The following is a 25,133-nucleotide window of genomic DNA, read 5'->3' on the forward strand; positions in this document are numbered from 1 at the left end:
CTCTGACTGGTCTATAAACAAATTGCTGTCATAACTGATAATGCTATAAGAATGGAACAAATGTACTTGAGACAAATTGTTATAAATAACCAGAAGCAAATGTATTTAGGCAAATCATGCCTTCAGTCTAACAAAAAATTATATTTAGGCAAATTGTGTTAACGGGTTATATTGGTGATACATCAATAATTGATAACTTAACTTCGATCAAAAAAAAAAAACTTTGACCCACCATTTGAAAAGGACGGTATATTTTAATTGATTACTAGATTCCGGATATAATTTTTATATTTGCTTTCTTGAGTGTAGTCATCAGATTGTGTAAGCGTTTAACCATTTGCCTTGTGTGTTACTTTGCTAACGAAACCACTTGATTCTTGTCCGCCAATCTGAATATACCCACAAATCATGCCTCCCGCATGGTCATGCTCAAATCATGTAGCTTTAGTTCGGAAACTGATGTAGGTGACAAGTAGAAACCCCACGTTTAAGAACACCATCATTTTTCTCATCTAATACATCCCTTCTCCAATCTCATAATCACTGCTTATAAATGAACCCCCATAGACACCCACAATCACAACACAAGAGCTTAAAAACACCAAGCAACAATGTCAAAAAACTCAAAGGCTTCTTCTCTATGTCAACTCCTCCTCCTCCTCTTCTTGTCTCTCAATTCTCAACCAGCACTCTCCTCTCGTGCCCCAAAACCGCAATCACAACCAACATCAGCTCAAACCATAATCGATGATGATTCGTCTTCAATGGCCAAGATCGACCATGCAAAATCCATGATTGCTGGATTCTTCAACCACAAGTTTCCAATAAAGGGCTGGCCTATCCCCTACTACCCACCTTTCACAATGGTTAACCCTAATATTCCAACAAACCCATCTGGAGCTCAAGAGGAATCAGAGAAGTTACCTTCTCCCCCAAGCAAAGCCAAAAAAGATGGAGGAAACGCCTGAATTTAGCATTTTACTTGTGTGTTTTAAAAATATATTTTTCATCGAACACTTAAAAATTTGTGTGCCATTAAGCGTTGATACTGATGGAAAAGTGAGGTTAAAACCGCAGACTGTTGCATTATTAGTAGAACACCTACTCTCAGTCTAGTTAAATATCACCGAATCTGAGCTATTGATCCCACAAAGAAATGGCAATTAGTCTTCAAAACCTACATAAGAAGGACAATACGTTTCGTTGAGTTGGAAAATGCAAAATATAGTTGTGTTAGCCACATTTTGTTAGTTCCTTATGCTCTTACAGATAACCAGTCACAATATATATTTTCTGTATAATATATAGAATCCCTCAAAACATTATGCAAATTCATGAAATGAAAATTTAAGAAAAAAGAAACAATAAAATTTTACAGGTGGTGTTTTTTCTCTGTTTTTTTCAGTACGAAGCATATCCATGAGGATGAATCTTTTGCCACCTCCAAGCAACTTGAAGACTATTCTGAAGATTAGTGTATTGAGCAGTCCAATTCAAATCTCTCAAAATCTTTGTCGGGTCACTAAAAACCTCTGCGTAATCTCCTGGTCGCCGGGGCAGGAAATCCACTTTGATCTCTACTCCTGTTGCCTTCTTACACGCCTCCACAAATTCTTTAACCGATCTTCCTGTTTAACCAAAACCAAAGAACCATTTAATGTAATGTAAACTGTAACTAAAATCTTAGGCGATGGAATTAATTAAGGTGGTTAGAGTTTGTTTTTTCCAATGAAAATGTTTTAGTCAAGACCTTTTCCGGTTCCAACGTTGTAGATACCGACTTTGCGAGGCTGAGCTTTTTGGAGAGCCTTCACGTGAGCATCCACGAGATCAGTAACATCTATATAGTCTCTAATGCAAGTCCCGTCCGATGTTTTGTAGTCCGTTCCTTTGACCTATCAAAAACCATTTCATGTTAAAGGTTTTTGCAAACAAATAAAACAATTGTATACTTCTTGAATTTCTTTTTACTTGCAGTCCGGGGATGAAGCCCCGAGCTGCATCAAAACAAGCACCGGAGATCCGTCCTTGCTCCCGAAGCTCGGGTCTCGGAGCTTCTCCTAGTCTACCTTCTGGATCTGAACCAATCACATTGAAGTATCTGCAAGTTCATAAAATTCGTCAACATTTGCATTATTGTTTTATAAACCTTAATATAAAAAGAGTATTCTATGAACCTAACCTTAAGATCATAACCGCCATGTCAGAGTTCTTAGAGAAATCCAAGATCATATCTTCTGCCATCTTTTTAGCTTTTCCATAAGGATTAATCGGGACCTAAATACAAAAAAAAAAAAAATTGGGTTTGTATGGGATTAGTAAAAATGATGCAAACTCAAGGCTGCTTACCTGTGGAGTATCTTCAGTAATCGGCATTTTTTCAGGCTCTCCATAAGTAGCACAAGTGCTAGAATATATCAACTTCTTAACTTTATGTCTAGCCATAGCTTCAAGAACTCCTAATGTATTTGATGTAATGTTATGGTAATATCTACAACAATCAACCATTAACATTAAAGTAAGACCGACCACTAAAACATATTCTTGAAGTGATGTGTAAGATTGTATAAAGTGTATATAGACGAATGAGGACTGTACTTTAGAGGATAAAGAGTGCTTTCTCCAACATAAGCTACCGCAGCAAAATGCATCACAGCGTCAAAGGCGTTCTCTGAGAAGATTTTCTCGACCTGAAATTGTATATGTTAGGAACCAAAACCAAAACTTGTATGCTTCAAAGGCTAACAAACTGTCAAAGGTTATAAAACCATACAGCTGCGGGATCTCCTAAATCAGCGTAAATGAACTGTAGTCTTCCAGTTTGTGGGAACAATCTCTGTAAAACCTTAACCGCACCAAGATTCCCACGGGAGAGATTGTCCTGTTGAGATATCAAAAGTTCAAAAGTCATCAAAAAGTTAGTAAAACTTTGAAACTAGTATTAAAAAAAAGACTTATAATTACCACAATGGTTACGCGGTATGAATCTTTAAGCAGCCTTAAAGCGGCATGTGAACCGATATAGCCAGCTCCACCAGTGACTAACACATGAGTCACTCCTTCCTCTCTTTGAGAAAACTGAAAGAACACAAGAAAAAGATCGCAGAAAAAACATTAACAAAATATAAAATTTATAAGTTCTTTTTTAGTATGAGTTGATGGGGATACCACGCTCGGTGATGTGAAGCTTGAAGATCGACCGATCACAATGATGGCTAAGACTACTAGAGAAGCTAATAAGAGAAGCTTTCCCAGTAGATTGTTCATTGTTTTGGGTTCTAAGTAATCCATATCTACATTTAGAAAAGAAAATAGAAAACCAAAATCAGAAGTCTCTCTTTCTCTGAAAGATGGAACATGGAAAAAAAAACTTTTGTTGATTTAATAATCTCTCTACCTCCTACAGACAAAGGTCTTGAGTTTCTTCGTTGATTTCTAACTCCAAAAAAAGTTAGCATTGAAACACTTCAAAATTGCTCTGTTTCTCAAACAGAGACTTGAGACCAAAGCCAAGAAAAGAGTGAAAATGATCAGAGTGGAAAAAATTGATGATGATGATGATGATGATGTTAAATCATTAAGCTATATATATATAATTGATGATGATGATGATGATGATGTTAAATCATTAATCTATTCACCTGATACTTGTGAGAAGACAAGAAACACAGGAAGGCTTTGAAAGATGGTTAGAATGCGTAACGCGCGATGTTTATTAGCAGAGTGTGAGAGAAACCCGTGTAGGAGAGAGTGATGAAGAGAGAGAGGGAAAGAGCATATATGACGATAAAAGAAGAGGAGGAAGAAGACGAAGAAACTCAAGAGAGGAAACGTGAACTGCAAAACGAGGGCACGACTACGACCTAGCCGAGACTCTCTTTCTCTATCACTTCGGTTACGTGTTTTTTTATATATTAAAATATTTGGTTTATAAATAGGAAATCTTTTAAATACTTTTTTTAACAAAAATCATTTTTAATACTTATCTTCTTTTTGGTACAAATCTTTTATTTTATTTGTTTCACGGATTTAGATATTTATCTCCTTATATCAGTAAATGTTTAAATCAAATTTACAAGCTTTACATCCATGAACATGCATCTAATATGGAGGGATTGAGGCAATTGGAAATATTTTCGTTGACTTTGAAACATGACACTATTATGATTTTTATTTCATAAATGCTTAAATATTTTCTAACAAAAAGCTCTTACTATTTCAACTTTTAGAATCTACTTACTTTAAATCACTTTTAGAAACTGTATTTATTATGTATAATTAAGAAAATCTGAAATAGCAAACACTATAAGGAAGATAATTTTTTTTTTGAAAAGAGATAATTATATGTTTTATATATCTATTTGCAACGACATGTATTGTTTTCACCGCGCCTATCAACTCCAACGTAGCAAATACTATACGTTACATCTAGCAAACATGTTACATGTCAAGATAAATCCAAAAATAATCAATAGATTGAAAAATTACGAGTTAATATAAATAAATAATAGTGCCAAGGTTATGTTGGCTTTATAATCCGATATGGTGTTTTTTCTAAGTTTGTTCTTATTCCAAATTCCAATATAGTACTACCTAATAAACGAAGAACTAGAATGGTTTCTTTTTAAGGCCACCTAACCTAAGCCCGATCTATTATTTTGGTTTTATAATTTAGAAGCCAACGTATAGAGTGTGTACGTAACTTGTTTTAAAAAAACTATTGTTTAATCAAAGCAACCAAGAGTTAACTTTTAAAATAATTTCACTACAAATAATTATAATATGATACAAATAATTGATTATAAAATAGGTGAGGCTGCTTAGTTGTAGCGATTGCCCAACCATCTAACGTGTTTAGCCATCGTGGTCAAATCAAATGATTTGATCCCTCTTTGTTTTTGTCAACTTCATTTTGCATTAACCTTTTCAGTGTCACACATATACGCGACTTCTAATTTTCATCTAAAGTAAAGTGTATTTTCTCTTTCTTTTTATCAAGTAAAGTGTAAACGTGTATTATATTCTTTTTTTCTTTTGACACAAGAGAATACAAAAGGCTTCTCTTGTAAAACAAGGTTTATGAGTTTTTAACTCAAGTCTAGTTTATAATAAGTAGAGTAAACATATCCATCATATACTGTTACATTTACTTATGCAATGTGAAAAAAAAATCATTGCATTAAATACAAAATTCAGTTTCGACATATTTCTGTAAGTTATCTCATCAAAGTTGAACCGTATTGCTTTTTCGAAGAAAAAAAAATTGAACCGTATTTGATTTCGGTTGGGACTTGAAAATAATAAAAGGAAACTTTCGTCAACCACCTAATTTTGTCATTACCCTTCTCAATCTTTTTACAATTCGAAGCGAACAAAAGGAGCACACCAGTGTTAAGTCCTACCTAACCCTTTTAAAAAAAATGCTTAGTCCTTACTTGTTAGGTAATGCTTTAGTATAATGGGAATCAATTAAAAAAATGGGAATCAATTCATCAAATACTTCTCTTTCTCATGTATCAATAATTCGTACCATATTTTACAATATAATTTTCGTCATTTTTATATCTTTTTAATATGATTAATTTGTGTGTACAATTAGATCCATCACTGCACCAAATTATTTGACTCTATTAGTAAATATGTGGAATATAAATGTCTGAATATAGTTTTCTTATGCAACTGAATATACTTTGCAAAATGGCGAAGCACATATTAGATACATCAAAATGTAAAAAAAAAACATAAAAATATTTTAAAAATACTTTACTTCTTACTATAATTAAGTGGCTTATTTCTCAATATATATGTTTTTAATCATAGATTGACATCTTACGATATTATAAAATTAAACTATAAAAAAATTTATTTATAACATATATATTTATCATAAAAAATTATCACCATTCATGTAAATGCTTAACATTTTATTATTATATAAATAAATAAATAATATAAAAAGTATTGACAACAAAAATGTAAATCAAAATCTACAGAACCCTAAAAGAAAGCCCAATAATAAAAAAATGTCTTTCTCTCTTCACAGCCCATTTGTTCCCACCACTGGATACTCCCACTTAGGCAACCACCCAAACCACATCCCGCCGCCGTCGACGACGAAGTCTGCGTTTCCACCGTCACTGGGGCGTCAACGGAGAAGAGAGCTAAGAAGCGTCTTAATTCGGTCGTTGGATCCAATAATGGAAGTTTGCGGCGTAGATTCCGAGGGTAAAGAGTTTAACAGCGCTCAAGAGATGTGGAGAGAAGCTATTGGGGAAGAAGGAGATGAAACCAAGAAAACCCAATGGTACAGAGACGGTGTTTCTTACTGGGAAGTAAGCAAAGTTCACTTCTTTTCTGATTCTTTTGTTGTTGGTTCTTAGTTCTCTGTAGAGTTCTCTCAGATTTGATGTAGCTTCTACTCCAAGCAAAAATGTAACCCTAACTTGTTTAATTTAGATTCTAAAGCTGTGGACTTTTCTGTTTTTTTTTTTTCAAAATTTATTAGGGTGTTGAAGCTTCTGTTGATGGAGTATTAGGAGGATATGGGCATGTGAATGATGCTGATATTACAGGAAGTGAGGTTTTTCTGAAGACTCTTATGCAAGAAAGATTAGTCAATGGAGGAGCAAATCAGCATCTGGTGGCTCTTGGTACTCACTCTACTCTCACTGGTGTTTTGTTGCTTTTTTTTACATGTGTGTTTCTTTGAAAATGAACACAACTCATTTGCAGATTGTGGTTCTGGTATTGGAAGGATCACTAAGAATCTTCTGATACGGTATTTCAATGAGGTGAATGTTTTATATAATCTTAGGAGTTGTGTTCTTCTCTGTTTTTAGTTTTTTTTTTTATATAATTATATTTCTTTTGTTCTTAGGTTGATCTTCTTGAGCCTGTAGCGCAGTTTCTTGATGCCGCACGTGAGAATTTGGCATCTATTGGCTCAGAAACCCACAAAGCAACTAACTTTTTCTGTGTACCTCTTCAGGTATTATCATTCTTGTGGTGTCTCTGTTTAATCTCTGTTTTCAATTCTCCTTTCACATTTTTTGTGTGAATGTTTATATGAACATAGGAGTTTACTCCAGCTGCTCAAAGGTACGATGTCATATGGGTTCAATGGTGCATTGGTCATCTCACTGATGATGATTTTGTTTCTTTCTTCAACCGGGCAAAGGTAATGACTTTGTTTATTCTTAGGATTCTTTATTACAAGTCAATTAAACTCATGTCGTGTTCTTGGTTGACCTCAGGGATGCCTTAAACCCGGTGGGTTTTTTGTTGTGAAAGAGAATCTCGCTAAGAAAGGTTTCTTTCAGCTCTCACTTTGCTGTTCGTATGATAAGTTTTATCTGACAAGAACTGATGTTTTTTTTTTGGTTTTGAACAGGATTTGTTTTGGACAAAGAGGATCGTAGCATCACCAGATCCAATCCGTACTTTAAAGAGCTCTTTCGTCGATGTGGGTTACATGTCTATCAAACAAAGGTTTTGAGTTCTTGTCTGTTTTTTTTTATCTTATGACCGTCTCTAGTATCTGTTGTTTAGACATTTACATTTTTTCTCTCCAATACCATTATCCAGGATCAGAAGGGTCTTCCTCAGGAGTTATTTGCTGTGAAAATGTATGCTTTAACGGTTGATACACCACCAAAAGTCCACGGAACCAGATCCAAAACTCGCAGTAACCGACCACAAATCATCAAATGATGACAGGCTTCTGATTTAAAGAAAGAACTATCAAAGTTATTGTAAGATATGTGATCAAGGCTTAGCTGGTTCAAAAACGGCTCAGTTACGTTGTTTGGTTTTGGCCGGTTCGAATCTCCTGTCCTCGCTTGGTTTTACGCACCTTTTTGTTCATTGTCTGATAATTTGCTCGAACTTGACGATATATGTACTATTCAAATGGTGATTTGTAATCAGAATCGAAGTTGCTTCTTATTAAATCATCTTTGCAACTGAGAAGCCTTTCATTATGTTGTTGCATTCGTCTCCAAACTTGAAACTATGCTCTTTACTTTTTTTCTTTCTTTTCTTAAATACATTTTGCTTAATTTTTGCAATTTACAGAGTCAATGAGATTGACTTACATGACGTAGAGACTCAATCGTGTATATCCAGTCTGGGGTTGCCATGGATGGATCCAATGACTCTGATAGAGTTCAGTGATTGAAACTCTCCAGAACACTCTTTACTGATGATTCGAACCTATTACTCATTGTTATTGTAGGTGAAGGTAACATGACAATTGATCACATACTGTTGTACCTTTTCTTTTTTTTTGTTGTTCTGATAAAAAATCGCTAATTATTGTTTTAGGAGTGTATTGAATCTGAATTTTGAAGTGATTTGATTTTTAACGATTTTGTAGAAGATTGCAGGAGAATTAGAAAATTTAGTGTGATTTTTCATAAAACAATCAAAAATCTCATCTAAAACAGTGAGATTTAGATTTTAGTTTTATAGTTAGAAAACTCTACTCAAACACTTTAGAAACACTTAAAATATTTTATAATCTTCAATTTAAATTTTGTTAAATAAGAGTGGATTTCAAAGTGTTTTATGAAATATCAAATTTAATAACATTAGATTTTGAAGTATTTTTTAAAATACACGTTTAAATAACAGTAAATTTATCATTTTAATACAAATCACTTCAAACTTTTAGTTGAATACACCTCTAAATATTTCACTGGTGGCTTAACATAGGGTAATCACCAGCCTCCCCCCCCCCTGATAGGCAATATCCAAATTTTTGAGACAGACATTAGGCGTTAATTGGGTTCTTCTTGAGACATCCGGATACCATCGTCATCAAAAAATAAAAACAATTAATGTTTCGATGTAACAATAGGCAGACACGTATTGTTGGTGGCCATAAATCTAACAAGCTTTAAAACAATTGTCAGAAAAAGAATGAAACCAATCATGTTCTTTGATAACACATCGTTGTTGTAGCTTGTCGAAAGGAAAATAATCAGCTTTACACAAAAAGAATTGTAGCACACATCTATTTCACATAAAAGTAAAAAGAATATAAAGTACTTTTTGACCAAAAAAACAGAATATGAAGTAGTTCAGATTCATCTTACCCGTATATCCTCAGCTTCTCTGCATTAAAAAAAAAATGGAGTTCTTGAGCTTTTGGCTTTCTCTCTTTATTCTGTTGAATCTTACTCTCGCTCATCTAACCAATCACGAAGACTTCCTCAGCTGTCTCTCTCGCCGGATAAACGACTTCACCGTCGAACCTAGAGTCATACACACATCTGAAGACTCTTCCTTCTACTCAATCTTGAATTCTTCCATACAAAATCCAAGACTCTCGGTTCTCGAAACACCTAAACCGGTCTCAATCATCACTCCGGTTCAAGCCACCGACGTTCAATCAACGATTAAATGTGCACGGCTTCACGATATCCACGTCAGGACTCGGAGTGGTGGTCATGACTACGAGGGATTCTCGTACATCGCCAGAACCAGACCGTTCGTTGTCATCGATATGAGAAATCTCCGGTCTATTAAACTAGATGCTGATAACCGGACCGGTTGGGTTCAAACCGGAGCTACAATTGGTGAATTGTACTACGAGATCGGGAAATTAAGCAAATCACTGGCCTTTCCGGCAGGTCTTTTCCCAACCGTCGGCGTAGGAGGGCAATTCGGAGGTGGAGGGTACGGCACACTGATGAGAAAATACGGTTTATCGGCTGATAACGTGATTGACGCGCATATCGTCGATTCGAGTGGGAGGTTTCTTGACAGACAAGGCATGGGTGAGGATTTCTTCTGGGCTATCCGTGGAGGTGGCGGGTCGAGTTTCTGCGTTGTCTTATCTTGGAAGATTAGATTGGTCGACGTTCCGACAGTAGTAACGGTCTTCGACGTCACGAAAACGTCCCAGAAGGAGGCTGTCCGAACAATCAACAACTGGCAGTATGTTGCGGATAAGGTTCCTGATGATCTTTTCATTAGAGCCATGCTGCAGAGATCTAACGAAACAGCGGTTTACGCTTCGTTCCCGGGGCTTTATCTTGGTCCGGTGAGCGATCTTTTGGGGTTGATGGAAGAGAAGTTTCCGGAGCTAGGTCTTGAGATAGGAGACTGTAGAGAGATGAGTTGGATTGAGTCAGTTTTATGGTTTATCAAAGGAGAATCAGTGAATATTCTCACGGAACGTAAGCGTACGTCTAGGTCTTTCAAGGGTAAAGATGATTTTATCCAAAAACCGATACCTAAAACCGCTATTCGAGAGCTTTGGAAGCGAGTCTACGCGCCAGAGGCTAGGCTAGCGAAGATCATACTCACTCCATTTGGTGGGAGAATGAGTGAGATTGCGGAAAATGAAATACCATTCCCACATAGAGGAGGGAATATCTATGAGATTCAGTACTTGGCTTATTGGAAAGAAGAAGAAGACAAGAACAAGAGTGATACAGAGAAATATATGAGATGGGTTGAGAGTTTATATGAGTTTATGACTCCTTATGTTTCAAAATCACCAAGAGGAGCTTATGTTAATTTTAGAGATGTTGATTTGGGGTTGTATAATCAAGGTATGAATATGAAGACCAAGTATGAAGAAGGGAATATTTGGGGAGTGAAGTATTTCAAGAACAATTTCGATAGATTGGTGCGAGTGAAAACGAGTGTTGATCCAATGGATTTCTTTTGTGATGAACAGAGCATTCCAGTTCTGAAATCTGTTGATGTTATTTAAATAAATATAGATTTATTTCCTTGGAAAGTTTTGTTTGCGTTTCTTTTTGAACTCTTCTTTTGGTTGGTAACTTAAATAAAACCAACCAAATCAAAAGCAAACAGAAGATGCTTACTAGTTCTGAATTATAAATGCGTTGGTTTGATATAGTGATCTGTTAAGATGGGACCAAATCTTATTTCTGTTTGTGGAACAAAAAAGTGTATAACTGGAAATAATTGACATGTCCCACAATCCCACCCACAGTTCCATTGAAAAAAGATATTGGGATAGCTGGTGATGTCAATTCCGGAGCACAACAGGCTTTCACTTTAGAAATGAGTGACTTAGCAGCTTTGGGCTTGTCTATTTTCAAATTTTGTCCTCATATATCAGCCCCATATAGGCCGACTTGCTGGAAATTCCGGATATTTTTTTATGATATCTGGTGGAGTCTTTAGGATTACAAGGATATTGAATTACTCGGTGCGTGCAACAAAAGGTTCTCGGTCTCAGCCTTACACGCTGAAATAGAATGATTACTTTGAACAGTCTCATGTAGAAAAGACATGATGATCTCTTAGCTTTGTTGTTCAAGATGGACTGCTTAGACCTATAGTGTATAAGACCACAAACCCGATGGACTTGTTACTCCCAGGACCGGCTTATGAGGGAAGGTGGTCATGTAGAAAAGACATGATGATCTCTTCGCTTAGTCTCATCTAGTTATATTAAGGGCCTTAATTCTTCTTTAGCATGTTTGGTTTAGACAGGCCCGGCTCAAACTTATGACAGATCCGGTGCTACAGTAAAAAAAGTCTTAAAACATTTTAGGTCTATTTCAAAACCTTGTTACAAATATGGGCTATTTTTAAGTCTCACGTGCATTTTCAAAACCATCACGTGTTCTTCTTCATCAGAAAGACAAAATCTTATTTTTGCTTCAGACTGTTCTTTAGCCGCTGTTATATTACGTTTCCAGAGATATTTTTCTTCTAAATTTGGACCTTTTTTCTTAAGGAAAATTAAGAAAAAATTTAGGACCCTGTGCATTTGCGCCGTCCGCACATGCTTAGAGCCGGCACTGGGTTTAGATTTGGACAATACAAAAACATAATACTACGGAATTTTCTAAGAAATCAAATAGAATTATTAGCTTGAATGCTATGCGTGAGTTTGATGCTTTCGGTAATGTTAAGCCGGCCCTGGTTACTCTAGAGATTGATGCTTCTGGAGTCTCCATGATAACTTCAAAAGCGTGAACCTACTTTATATTTTCTGGAGTTAAAATGGTCGGAAAACTTTTTTTTTTTTGACGGCGGTCGGAAAACTTGTTAAAGCGATTAGGAACATGAGTTTCATTTTTTTCTTATGTAGATTAGATACAGTAAGATAGAAGTATTCCTCGAAAAACTGTTTCGTAAGAGCAAAACTTGATCTAGTTAAATGTATAGCTGACAAAAATACTGTACAATTAAATAATTTAAAAAATCATCAAAATTGTAAGTGGATTTTTACAACTTTTTAGAGCATCTAACCATCGTAAAAATAACCAAACACATTCTTAAAATACATTTGTAGTATTGAATATACAAATAGTCAAAATCTAAACCAAATTTCGAATGGAACTCTTTAAAATTTCTATATATTAATTTTAGATTATATTGTATCAGAACACACATTCAGTTTTCTTTTCTACATTTTACTGATCTCCTTAAAATTTAAATATATTAACTACCAAAACAATATTAGAAGAAATGTTAATTTAATTTGCTAATAAAAATATGAAACATGTTTACGTGCATAATAATTTTGGCAAAATTGCAAAAAAATGTATTTGTGTATATATATATACGGGTGGCTAAAATAAAATTTCTATAAATGGTAGAGCGTGCGTGCATAGTAATTTGATAGAGCTAAGTGCAGAGTGAGTAATTTGAATTTTATAGATCCCTGATCCTCTATGTTTATATCTGAATTAACTATTTTTATTTATTGATTTGTTCATAAAATCTGGATACTACAATTGTCGGGACATTTAAAGTTGGGCCAGGACCAAACACAAAATAAGGAGCTCAGACAAGGGGATAACACACGAATATTTTGCCACCTTAAACTTCCAGTTTCCTACAAACACAAACTGCAACGTTTTTTAAACACAAGAGAACAAAAAATGTCTAGCACGTCACGTTACTGCATTTTGAAAATTTTGGCTGTCTCACACTCCTCAGTCATTGACCTTTATAAATCAACGAGCACTTTCATATTTATTTGTAAATTCTTGATTCAAACGTTCCTAAGTCTCAGTCGTCGGCTCCTGTCTCCACCGTACGTGAAACGTAACAAACTTGGTCAAGTTGGTAAGTCTGTGAAACCAAAAAAAGTTCGGTAAAGTCTTAAAAGTAACTTTAGTTTTTAACTTTAAACTCTAAATGGGCACTGACCTTTTAGTGGTATCACTAAAATCAACAATGTCATGATAAAAGTTTAGGCCTTTGGGCAATAATTTTCATAGAGAAGAAACAGAAAGTTTATATATGTGGTAACTTCAAAGAGAACGTGTAAAAAGGTTTAGATTTTTTATATCTATTTATAGGCTGAATTTTGCAGATTGGGATCAAACAAAGAGCAACAAACAATAGCGCAGAGCTTCCTTAAAGAGAGAAATGGGAATTTCAAAACCATCCCCTGCATTTTCTTTTCTTTTGATTTTCGCCTTATATTTCTCATTCTACACCATAACACCAACAAGTTCTTCAGCTTCCCTCCAAGATCAATTCATCAACTGTCTCCATCAAAACACACATGTCTATTTCCCACTCGAAAGCACGTTTTTTGCTCCTACAAAAAACGTTTCCATGTTCAGCGAAGTCCTTCAGTCCACAGCTCAGAATCTCCGGTACTTGACAAAGTCCATGCCCAAACCGGGATTCATATTCAAACCGCTCCACGAGTCTCACGTCCAGGCTTCCATCATCTGTTCCAAGAAACTCGGAACTCATGTACGCGTCAGAAGCGGCGGTCACGACTACGAAGGCTTGTCTTATGTCTCCGAGATCGAAAAACCTTTTATAGTGATGGACCTGTCCAAGCTGAGAAAAGTCAACATTAATATTAAAGACAACAGTGCTTGGGTTCAAGCTGGTGCTACAGTTGGTGAACTTTACTACAGGTAAATAAAAAAAGCAACAATGAGCAAACAAATAATCTTTTTTTTTTCTTTTAGCAAACAAATAGTCTTTCTTTTTTGAGAAAGAACAAACAAATAATCTTTCACTATTATGAAAGGATCACTAAAGAAATACTCCATCTAGAGGTGGACCGTTTACTCCGAAATTTAGACAAAAATGGAATTGAATTGTGATGCTACGATCTTTTATCAAGAAAACTTTATTGTTACCTATATAAAAAACATTGTTGATCAGAAAAAAAATACATAATTGTTTTTTGTGTAGATTAGGTAGTTACTTGAAAAAAACAGTTATATTTAGCAAATTTTTTTTTGTTACCTATAGGATTGCAGAGAAGAGCAGAGTGCATGGTTTTCCGGCAGGTTTGTGCTCCAGCTTAGGGATAGGTGGGCACATAACAGGCGGTGCATACGGTTCCATGATGAGAAAATACGGTCTCGGTGCAGATAACGTTCTAGACGCAAAGATCGTGGATGCCAACGGCAAAATACTCGACCGAAAAGCGATGGGCGAGGATACGTTTTGGGCTATTCGAGGAGGCGCCGGAGGTAGTTTCGGGATAATTCTAGAATGGAAGATCAAGCTCGTTCCCGTTCCCAAGACCGTGACCGTCTTCACCGTCACCAAAACGTTACAACAAGACCCCGGCAACAAGATTCTTTCGAAATGGCAAACGGTCGCGGACAAGCTCGTCGATGAGCTGTTCATCCGAGTGATATTCAACGTAGCTGCAAGTAACGGAAGCAAGACTGCTACGACGTCGTATAACGCCGTGTTTCTTGGCGGGAAAGACATGCTGATGAAAGTTATGAACAAGAGCTTCCCTGAGCTAGGTCTAACGCCGAAAGATTGTACGGAGATGAGCTGGCTTGAGTCCATTGTTTACATCTCTGGATTCGCGAGCCGCACTCCTACTAAGGTTCTGCTTCAAGGGAAGTCTCCTTTCCCGAAGAACAACTTCAAAGCCAAATCAGATTTCGTGAAGAAGCCTATTCCAGAGTCAGGGCTCAAAGGGATGTTCAAGAAGTTGCTTAAAGAAGATAATCCGATGATGATATGGAATCCTTACGGAGGAATGATGGCGAAGATCCCTGAATCGCAGATCCCTTTTCCGCATAGAAAGGGAGTCATCTTCAAGATTCAGTACGTAACGAACTGGCCAGACAGCGACAGGAGAATGAGCAAGCACATCAACTGGATCAGAGATCTCTACAGTTTCATGACTCCTTATGTCTCTGCGAATCCACGACAAGCGTACGTGAACTACCGTGATCTAGACCTGGGACAGAACAGAAAGAACTATGAGTCGAGCATCAACCAAGCTCAAGTCTGGGGAGCTAGTTACTTCAAAGGAAATTTCGAGAGGTTGGTGAAGATTAAAACAAAGGTTGATCCAAATAATTTCTTCAGACATGAACAGAGTATCCCACCTATGCCGGTTCGAAACTGAAGCTCAAGAATATCAAATTAGAATAAAGTAGAAGAGATCAGATGATGGTTCTTCTATATTTCGGATAAAATGTTTTAGCTTATAATATTAAGGCAAGCATGTAGTACTTTGTTTTTAACCTAAAATTCGAAGCGTTGCTTCTTATGAGTCAGACAAGTTGTTTTTAATTAGTTCCCAGTTCCTTGATCAACTTTACTACTCTAGAATCGTAATCGAAAGCTTGTTCTCGTTCTCAATTTGTTAAAGTTTGGTTCGAGTGGACTATCATTGTGGTACACACACTAGTCGTCTTGTGTAACATATCTCTTGGGCTTATGCCCTTCACAATTTGGGCTTATATATTTGTTTTGGACTTCTCTTAACGTAGTTAATGTTTATGTTTTATACCGCCACATGTGTTAAACATAAGATGTTTTTCATGTATTTTGAGCCAATTCACTCTTCTATATAAAACTATAATCAATAACAGAGAACATATTCAGTGGAAGACCTTAATCAAATTGTCTGACTAAGAATTTGTTGATGTTTTTTTTCAAAGAAGATTTGGGTTTAGAATTATAGAAAAGGCGAATTTATGATTTTGAGCGTGGTGCAAGAGGTTATGTTTTCAGTACTTTCTTCTTTACCGTTTTCAGATTTTTTCCACTTAGTTAGGTCTTTGTGACATTTGTGTTAGGACTATAGGCATTACTGGTTTAAACGCAGTAGTTACAACTATGATTGTTAGAGTTTGCATATGTGAATAAAACTACATGTAAAATATTTGAGATTTTCAGTATCATTTTATTCTGTTTTCTATTAAAATTAAACTAAATCTAAATGTAATATGTTTCTTTTGAAATAAATGAAATATCAAACCAAAAATGAAATATTAAACCGAAATAAGATTGTAGTTATGATTAAAAATGGAAATGCTAGGGACAGAGGTTACACTTAGAGCATAAATATCGGTCGGTTCTAAGATTAGTTCTAAGTGGTTTTGGTGTGGGGTCCACCATTTTTTTTCAATTACCCAATCCATATGTCCTAATATAAGCAACGTCCTAAACCGTGTCTTTAACTTTTTTTCTCTTTTTTCTCCATGTGATTGGTTTATTTTTATTTTATTTTTTTTTTGGACAAAAAAATTATAAAAAAAAACAATTTACCTTAGGACTTTCACAAGTATATTGATAATGATGCCCTTAGGACTCAAACATCCTGAAAGCGACAAGGTAGCTATCGAAATAGCAGAACCCGTCACTGGTGACCATTGTTAATTACCACTTACCGGTCGTATGTCGCTGCAATGGTCCATGCTGGTTGCAAGACATGATCAAGGGAGAATCTAATGCTGCTTCCACCGGCTAATGTATATGTGTGTGTGTCATAGTTTGTGGACACCTTCATAAGTATCGCGTGGTCTTTAGACACGGCATCCCCAATGGTGGATTTAGAAATAATTTTCATTTAGGGCTGAGATATATAACACGATTCAGTCTATTTATAAATTTCGATTATTAACCGGGACATCATTAAAAATCAGTACAAAAATACATTTTGACTTTAAAAATCCATGGAGGGCAGCTGCCCACCCTTACCTAAGTAGTGTAGCCTAGCCTCTGGCATCCTATTGTTTTTCTTCATTCTCAAGTATTGCTTCCTCTTTGACTGGTATCAGTTGTTTTTCTTATGGATATGTTCTTTGCCTACATAGTCTAATGAATAACCAGTGTTAAAAAAACAACTTTAAACGATTTGTTTCCGTTAGATCGTAAATGTATAGAAACATAAGTTAAATCGGAACTATTGTTACATACTTACCAATGTTAAATGGATCTATTTTTTATGAAGTGTAAATATGAACAGTTCTTCATTGACAAAAGAAAACAGTTGACATTCATTTCCATCTTGAAGCCTAATTGTGTTTTTTGCCTTTTTTTCTAGTAGCATGCTGTAGGGATGGGAATTTGAGAACCAATCCATGCATTTTTTTGTATTTTTTTCTTAGGTCTGTATTTTCTTTTGTATACACAATAACACCAATTTCTTCAATTTCCCTTCTATTTTTACTACGCATGTTAACAAAGTTATGCAAAAGGGTCGTTTAATTGGCATGCCTGTTGTCACGTTGTTGAGATATTACTGAAATTACTGTTTTTTTTTGTCACATCCTGTGCAAAATAGTCGTAGTCGATGTAGACATAACCATTGACTTTGAATCTTGAAATAATCACAATTTTTTTTTGATAAAAATAACCACGCAATTTGATCACAATCTTTCATATAAATTTCTTCCCTGACAAAAGAACACTCATAACATACATACATTTCTATCTTGTCCTCGCAGATTCTGCTTTTAGTTGCAGGGATGAGAGCTTCAAAATTAGCCCCTCCAGTTTCTTATATATCGTATCTAGCCCTATATTTTTCTTTCTACAAAGTAGCATCAACTCCTTCAAACTCCTTACAAGATGACTTCATCAATTGTCTCCACCAAAACACAAATGTCAGTTTTCCACTCGACAAAACATTCTTCACTCCTGAAAGAAACGCCTCGATGTTCATTGAAGTCCTTAACTCGACGGCTCAAAATCAACGATACTTGACCGCATCAATGCCTAAGCCAAATTTCATATTCAAACCCGTTCATGAGTCTCACGTCCAAGCTTCCGTCGTATGTTCCAAGAAACTGGAAATTCATCACCGTGTTAGAAGCGGCGGTCACGATTTTGAAGGCGTGTCTTATGTTTCACATATAGAAACACCGTTTATAATTATTGATATGGCGAAACTGAGACAGATCAATGTTAATATTGAAGACAATAGTGTTTGGGTTCAAGCTGGTGCTACAATTGGTGAGCTTTACTATAGGTAAGTCTGGTTTTGTTTTAAACACAAATTTATTTAATGTTTTTTATTTTGTTACTGAATTTATTATGTGTTTGCTTTTATATATTATGACAATCTGCTATACAAATATCTAATTTATTAATTTAGAGTCTTATTTTTGTCTACTTTTCACAAGTCATGTAGTACCACTTAATTAATTAATTAACTAGGTGTTTTGCCCGCACATGCGGGCATAATTTACTTACGAATAATTATTAGTTTATGTTTTACTAATTCAAAAATTAATATAATAAATAATTAGTTATGTTTTAACATAAAGTTTAAATCAAACATCAAATATATATGATAAAAACTTCATCAAAATATATATGTTTCTTATTGTAATAAACTATTAAAATTACTTATATATTAGAAATACTTTAGCAAATATTTTATACAAATATTTTTGATTGCTTAATATTTAATTATAATTTTTCTATATCTTAATGTTCTATAATAAAAATATTATTTTATATAACAACAAAATCTATACTATTATTTATGAAGTGATTTAGCTTATGTGTCAACTTTTCCATAATTTTAAGAATTGTTTTAATAACTTTTTATATATATATATATAAATAAAAAAAATATATATATATAATATAAAATTTATTAAAAAATATTTCCTAAAATTATGGAGAAGTTGACACATAAGCTAAATCACTTCATAAATAATAGTGTATATATATGACATTTTGATTATATATATTAAATCTTAATAATCAATAATAAATATCAATAATAAATCAATTTTAACAATAAACTTGCATCTTAATTTAAGTTATAACAAAATTTGTTGAAAAATATCTAACAAGATCCTATCAAACATTTTAAATGTTTTTTTATAAAATAATACATTAATTAATTTTGTAATTAGTAATAGTATTTTCTTAGTATTTTAACGTTTTCTATATACAGTGAAACCTCTACAAATTAATAATGTTGGAACTATACCAAAACTATAATTTTTTTTATTAATTTATAAAGATTATTAATTTATCGATATACTAATTGAACTAAAAATTCAATTTGGGACTATAAAATTATATTAATTTATAGAAATTTTTAGTGTATATTAATTTATCGATTATTAATTTAAAGAGGTTATAATGTACTTACTCTTAAAGCATGTCCAACGGTGGGTTGGACAGTATCTTAGTTTTTTTGTAAAAAAAGAATGACAAAAATAGAGAAAAAAATGTCAGTAAATATGCTCGCAGACATATTTTAACAACTTCATTAGAAACTGCTTTGCCATATGTCTTACATGATTAGTTAGATTTCTGTTATCAATTAAAATTTATCTATTTAAATCTAAAATATTATTATTACAACTTTAACATACCCATTTAAGTTTCTAAACTGTTGGGCATGCTCTTATGTTTGACTTCACAATTAGCAATGACAAAACGGTAACCAAACAATCACACAAGAATATTTGACTATAGAATCTTTGGTTTGTTAACTGTAGAATTTCAGAGAAGAGCAAGATTCATGGATGCCCAGCTGGTATATACCCGAGCTTAGGCATTGGTGGGCATATAACAGGCGGTGCATACGGTTCCTTGTTGAGAAAGTATGGTCTTGCTGCAGACAACGTTCTAGACGCAAAGATCGTTGATGCTCACGGCAAGTTACTCGATAGAACCGCGATGGGAGAGGATTTGTTTTGGGCGATTAGAGGGGGAGCAGGAGGGAGTTTTGGGATAATTCTAGCATGGAAGATCAAGCTTGTTCCTGTTCCTCAAACCCTAACCGTCTTCACGGTAACCAAAACACTAGACCAAGACCCAGGATTCAAGATTCTTTCAAAGTGGCAACAAGTTGCGGACAAGCTTGTCGAAGATCTCCTCATACGGGTGTACTTCACCATAGCTGGAAACAATGAAAACAAGACAGTGGCAATGTCATACATAGGTCAGTTTCTTGGCGAGAAAGGCAACTTGATGGAGGTAATGCACAAGGATTTTCCGGAACTAGGGATAACTCAGGAGGACTGCCTGGAAATGAGCTGGATCGAATCCGTAATGTACTTCTCTGGATTCTCAACAAGCAATCCTCCTCCTCCTGAAGTTTTGCTTCAGGCAAAGTCACCTTTTGGAGAAGTTTACTTCGAAGCGAAATCCGATTTTGCTAAAGAACCTATTCCTATTTTAGGTCTTAAAGGGATGATCAAGAAGATTCTTGAAGAAGAAGCTGCGCTAGTGGTATGGACTCCATACGGTGGAATGATGGATAAAATCCCTGAATCTGAGATCCCATTTCCGCATAGAAGTGGAACCATGTTCATGATTCTGTATTACAGGAGCTGGTCAGACACCGAGAAGAGACCAGACATGCGTATCAAATGGATCAGAGAGTTGTATAGTTACATGACACCTTATGTCTCATGTAACCCAAGACAATCATATGCGAACTACAGAGATCTAGACCTGGGAGGACAGAACAACCTAAAGACAAGCTTCAAACAAGCTCAGGTCTGGGGAGAAAAGTACTTCAAAGACAATTTCAATAGATTGGTGAAGATTAAAACAAAGGTTGATCCAGAGAACTTGTTCAGACACGAACAAAGCATCCCACTTCTTTACTGAAGCTAAGCTGATGATATATAATAATAACTAAATAAGTATCATTATACAATAAACTAGAATAAATGGAACAATGCTTCTTCTTTCTTCCTTTCTTTCAGACAATCTTTAATAATAGATGTAACAATGAAAAATGTCAATTCAAGTCCCATATAAAAAATTTATACAAATAATATCTAATGTACTAGCTTTGTCAAGACATTCCGGCTGATTTTTAGAACCTCCACCTATGTTTTGAACTCTTAATATAAAACTTACTAGACTGATAAAGTGTAAAATTTTCACATTGAAAACAAGTTTTTAGATTTTTTATATTCCAAGAACGCGTAATCAGATTTCAGATTTTTTAGCTAAGACAGCTTGATCCTTTACATTTTGTTGGTTGTTCTATTCCGGTCTGGTTATCCAGACCACCTCAAGTTTGAGTAATAGAATAGCCGTTTGCCGTCACAAAAAAAAAAAACAAGAGAAAAAGTCTCTAGTATCCCCATAATTTAGGCCATTGCATTGGTTAAGCTCTCGATGCATTCTTAACACATGTTTGAATATTTTGAAAAATACTGACTAGTAAGAAAATAACAAGTTATTGCCAGTTGTTTGATAATGCTTCTCTTTCCTCTCACATCATTTTTCCTATTTTTCTTAATTATTTCATTTAATTTGTTTACAAGAAACCTCTCTAGATACATATTCAAAACTGAAAAATCAGCCGGAGTTTTTCATTGGAATCTTAATTGCCTAATTATTTTTGCAGACTGATGTGCAGTTTCTGTGACAAACAAACTCAAAGAAAGTCAACGTTTCAACAGGTGAATAAAAGGTCGTCACGTCACAAAGATATTTCAGCCATTTCCTTTGTAATTAAATAATGTAAACGTAACCACCGAATATTCTGACCATCCTGAGCACGCCATCTTTGAATATAAACATAACCACTAAAGGTGATTGGATCTTATTTTATTGAAGTTTATATATATGAAATTATGAACAAGTTTCTTCGTTGACAAAAAAAAAACAATTGGCATCCATATCCATTTCGAAGTCTAATTGTTTGTTTGGTTTCTCTCTTGTATGCAGGATGAGAGTTTCAAAAGTAGCCCCTGCGATTTCTTATATATCGTTTTTAGCCTTATATTTTTCTTTCTACACAACAGCATCAGCTTCTTTAAACTCCTTACAAGATGACTTCATCAGCTGTCTCCACCAGAACACACACGTCGATTTTCCACTCGAGAAAACATTCTTCAGTCCTGAAAGGAACGCCTCGATGTACATTGAAGTACTTAACTCGACGGCTCAAAATCAACGATACTTGACCAAACCGATGCCTAAACCGGAATTCATATTCAAACCCGTTCACGAGACTCACGTCCAAGCTTCCATCGTATGTTCCAAGAAACTGGGAATTCATCTCCGTGTTAGAAGCGGTGGTCACGATTATGAAGGCGTCTCTTATGTTTCACAGATCGAAACACCGTTTATAATTATTGATCTGTCGAAACTAAGACAGGTCAACGTTGATATTGAAGACAATAGTGTTTGGGTTCAAGCTGGTGCTACGGTTGGTGAGCTTTACTACAGGTAAGTCTCGTTTTGTTTTACGCACCACTTTTATGTGATTGCGTTTACTAAATTATGAAAACTTTCTATATAAATATCATATATATTTTTTTTTTGAAGACTAATAAATATCATATTTTAAAATATTGAAAAAGGCTTATTAGTTTGTCTATGTTAATCCATTTAGAAATCCACTGAAGCTTGTGGGTTATTAAATATCGAATATTTATGATGTGATTGGTGAGCTTTTTTTTATTAACGTTTGCTAAATACTCCCTCCGTTCTTAAAAATAGGATTTTCTGGATTTTATTTTTGTTCCACAAAGAAAAATTTTCTATATTTTTAAGGTACTTTTGTATACTTTTGAGGTACTTTTGTATACTTTTGAGGATCATTAATTATGAATATTTGAATTGATTAAATTTTATTGGTTGATAGTTATTGGAAATTGTATAAAATATAAATAGTAAACTAAAGTTGGAAAATATTTATTGTAGTCTTAATAAACGTGAAAACTCTAGAAAATCTTACTTTTAGGAACAGAGAGAGTAGTACTTAACCCCATATGTTTTACTTCACAACTAGATCTTGACCCGTGCTTCAAATCGCGGAATATTTTACGATGAAAATTTTTACTAATAACTTAATAAATATTTTGGTAATTTTTAAAGAGTGTGTATTTAAAATATTTTTTGCATTTAAAGTAGTGTTTTTAAATTCAACCCGATTGTGATTATACTGCTTAATCCGGAGATCTGACAATTCGATTTAGGTTTTTAAAATATTCATATCAAAACAATTACTAAAACCCGAAACTAACCGATTGAACTGATGGACGACTGATGTGTAATCTAATTTGATTTAAATTGTAATAGTTTCATAATTTGTAATCTTATAATCCAAATTTTAAAGTTCATTATTTTGCAATTTATGAAATTATGACGTTTCTACAAAATTTTAAAGAGAAAATGATAGATATAAAATAACTAAGATTAGTTATTGTATTGTTTGGAAACATTGATATTAGTATAAAAAATATATTATTTGGAAACATTGATAATACTATAAAGAAATAAGTATATATTGTTTGGAAACATGGATAGTAGTATAAAAAAAGGAACATTAGTGATTTAATGTAGGTTTAACTATAAAGTATAAAAGTGTATTTAATTTACAAACTTACAAAATAAATGTGAGGTCCAATAGAATGTTTCTGTTTTAATAAGATAGATATGCAATGACAAATAGTAACCAAACAACTGCACACAAGAGAACACAATTTGACTATATAATCTTTGATTTGTTAAACTGTAGAATTTCAGAGAAGTCCAAGATTCATGGATGCCCTGCTGGTATATACCCGAGCTTAGGCATTGGTGGGCATATAACAGGTGGTGCATACGGTTCCTTGATGAGAAAGTATGGTCTTGCTGCAGATAACGTTCTAGACGCAAAGATCGTTGATTCTAACGGCAAGTTACTAGATAGAACCGCGATGGGAGAGGATATGTTTTGGGCGATTAGAGGAGGAGCAGGAGGGAGTTTTGGGATAATTTTTTCATGGAAGATCAAGCTTGTTCCTGTTCCTCAAACCATAACTGTCTTCACGGTCACCAAAACACTAGACCAAGACGCAGGATTCAAGATTCTTTCAAAGTGGCAACAAGTTGCGGACAAGCTTGTTGAAGATCTCTTCTTACGGGTGTTCCTAACCATAGCTGGAAGCAACGGAAACAAGACTGTGGCGATGTCATACATAGGTCAGTTTCTTGGCGATAAAGGCAACTTAATGGAGGTAATGCACAAGGGTTTTCCAGAACTAGGGCTAGCTCTGGAGGATTGTATAGAAATGAGCTGGATCGAATCCGTTATGTACTTCACTGGATTCTCGACAAGCACTCCCCCTGAGGATTTGCTTCAAGCAAAGTCACCTCTCGGAGAAGTTTACTTCAAAGCGAAATCCGATTTCGTTAAAAAACCTATTCCTGTTTTAGGTCTTGAAGGGATGATCAAGAAGTTTCTTGAAGAAGAAGCTGCGTTGATGATATGGACTCCTTACGGTGGAATGATGGGTAAAATCCCTGAATCTGAGATTCCTTTCCCGCATAGAAGTGGAATCACCTTCATGATTCAGTATTACAGGAGTTGGTCAGACACCGAGAAGAGACCAGACATGCGTATACAATGGATCAGAGAGTTGTACAGTTACATGACGCCTTATGTCTCAAGCAACCCAAGACAAGCATATGTGAACTACAGAGATCTAGACCTGGGACAGAACTATAACAACTCGAAGACATGCTTCAAACAAGCTCAAGTGTGGGGAGCAAAGTACTTCAAACACAATTTCAACAGACTGGTGAAGATTAAAACAAAATTTGATCCAGAGAACTTCTTCCGCCACGAACAAAGTATCCCACCTCTTTTCCGAAGCTAAGCTAAGCTCATGGTTTTTACAGCAATATTTCAAATAAGAATAAAGAGCTTATAATAAAGTACTAGTTTAAGATCTCTGTCTAGTACAGAATAAACATTGTATTTACAAATTACTAGGATCAGACCCGCCCTACGGACGGGCCTTGTTCGAAAAATCGTTACGCGCTATGCGTGCGGTGCATTGGGGCCTAGCGATTTATCAGAAAATCGGAAAAAAATCGGGGAGTACGCGGGGAGGAATTTTCTGTATTTTTATACGTATAATATTTTATTTATACGTATAGTACAAAATCATACAAATTTATATAATAAAATTTCTAGATTATCAGTG

At 34.7% G+C, this 25,133-nt stretch overlaps 7 protein-coding genes across 8 annotated transcripts; 6 read left to right on the top strand and 1 right to left on the bottom strand.

Annotated features, from left to right (window-relative positions):
* Positions 1-567: 567 nt before the first annotated feature.
* On the top strand, positions 568-1,076 carry LOC108826783 (uncharacterized). Its single transcript, XM_018600140.2, has one exon. It carries the CDS (start codon positions 612-614, stop codon positions 966-968), a length of 357 nt encoding a protein of 118 aa, XP_018455642.1. The 5' UTR covers positions 568-611; the 3' UTR covers positions 969-1,076.
* A 187-nt stretch (positions 1,077-1,263) lies between these two features.
* On the bottom strand, positions 1,264-3,898 carry LOC108826782 (putative UDP-arabinose 4-epimerase 4). Of its 2 annotated transcripts, none has more exons than XM_056993891.1 (11): positions 3,642-3,898; positions 3,398-3,488; positions 3,169-3,293; positions 2,965-3,078; positions 2,774-2,881; positions 2,599-2,690; positions 2,350-2,491; positions 2,183-2,277; positions 1,972-2,101; positions 1,751-1,895; positions 1,264-1,628 (listed from the first exon to the last, which is right to left on the bottom strand). In XM_056993891.1, exons 2-11 carry the CDS (start codon positions 3,456-3,458, stop codon positions 1,402-1,404), a joined length of 1,239 nt encoding a protein of 412 aa, XP_056849871.1. In that variant the 5' UTR covers positions 3,459-3,488; positions 3,642-3,898; the 3' UTR covers positions 1,264-1,401. The 2 variants fall into 2 exon arrangements, with proteins under 2 accessions (XP_056849871.1, XP_018455641.1); XM_018600139.2 differs by having other exon boundaries at positions 3,398-3,496.
* A 2,118-nt stretch (positions 3,899-6,016) lies between these two features.
* On the top strand, positions 6,017-7,949 carry LOC108833511 (alpha N-terminal protein methyltransferase 1). Its single transcript, XM_018606929.2, has 8 exons — positions 6,017-6,332; positions 6,506-6,650; positions 6,733-6,791; positions 6,878-6,988; positions 7,076-7,177; positions 7,254-7,308; positions 7,391-7,488; positions 7,585-7,949. The coding sequence occupies exons 1-8, from the start codon at positions 6,024-6,026 to the stop codon at positions 7,708-7,710; spliced, it is 1,005 nt and encodes a 334-aa protein (XP_018462431.2). The 5' UTR covers positions 6,017-6,023; the 3' UTR covers positions 7,711-7,949.
* Positions 7,950-8,823: 874 nt separating this feature from the next.
* LOC108824351 (berberine bridge enzyme-like 27) lies at positions 8,824-10,758 on the top strand. Its single transcript, XM_018597764.2, has one exon. The coding sequence runs from the start codon at positions 9,131-9,133 to the stop codon at positions 10,721-10,723; it is 1,593 nt and encodes a 530-aa protein (XP_018453266.1). The 5' UTR covers positions 8,824-9,130; the 3' UTR covers positions 10,724-10,758.
* Positions 10,759-12,986: 2,228 nt separating this feature from the next.
* LOC108828294 (berberine bridge enzyme-like 26) lies at positions 12,987-15,574 on the top strand. Its single transcript, XM_018601936.2, has 3 exons — positions 12,987-13,062; positions 13,313-13,874; positions 14,218-15,574. Exons 2-3 carry the CDS (start codon positions 13,369-13,371, stop codon positions 15,341-15,343), a joined length of 1,632 nt encoding a protein of 543 aa, XP_018457438.1. The 5' UTR covers positions 12,987-13,062; positions 13,313-13,368; the 3' UTR covers positions 15,344-15,574.
* A 2,053-nt stretch (positions 15,575-17,627) lies between these two features.
* On the top strand, positions 17,628-20,891 carry LOC108828295 (berberine bridge enzyme-like 25). The gene is made up of 2 exons (XM_056993776.1): positions 17,628-18,196; positions 19,689-20,891. The coding sequence occupies exons 1-2, from the start codon at positions 17,694-17,696 to the stop codon at positions 20,806-20,808; spliced, it is 1,623 nt and encodes a 540-aa protein (XP_056849756.1). The 5' UTR covers positions 17,628-17,693; the 3' UTR covers positions 20,809-20,891.
* An 895-nt stretch (positions 20,892-21,786) lies between these two features.
* Positions 21,787-24,877, top strand: LOC108823874 (berberine bridge enzyme-like 25). The gene is made up of 2 exons (XM_018597167.2): positions 21,787-22,386; positions 23,681-24,877. The coding sequence occupies exons 1-2, from the start codon at positions 21,884-21,886 to the stop codon at positions 24,801-24,803; spliced, it is 1,626 nt and encodes a 541-aa protein (XP_018452669.1). The 5' UTR covers positions 21,787-21,883; the 3' UTR covers positions 24,804-24,877.
* The last annotated feature ends 256 nt before the right edge of the window (positions 24,878-25,133 follow it).

This window comes from Raphanus sativus, chromosome 9, assembly GCF_000801105.2.
Source record: "Raphanus sativus cultivar WK10039 chromosome 9, ASM80110v3, whole genome shotgun sequence".
Lineage (NCBI taxonomy): Eukaryota > Viridiplantae > Streptophyta > Magnoliopsida > Brassicales > Brassicaceae > Raphanus > Raphanus sativus.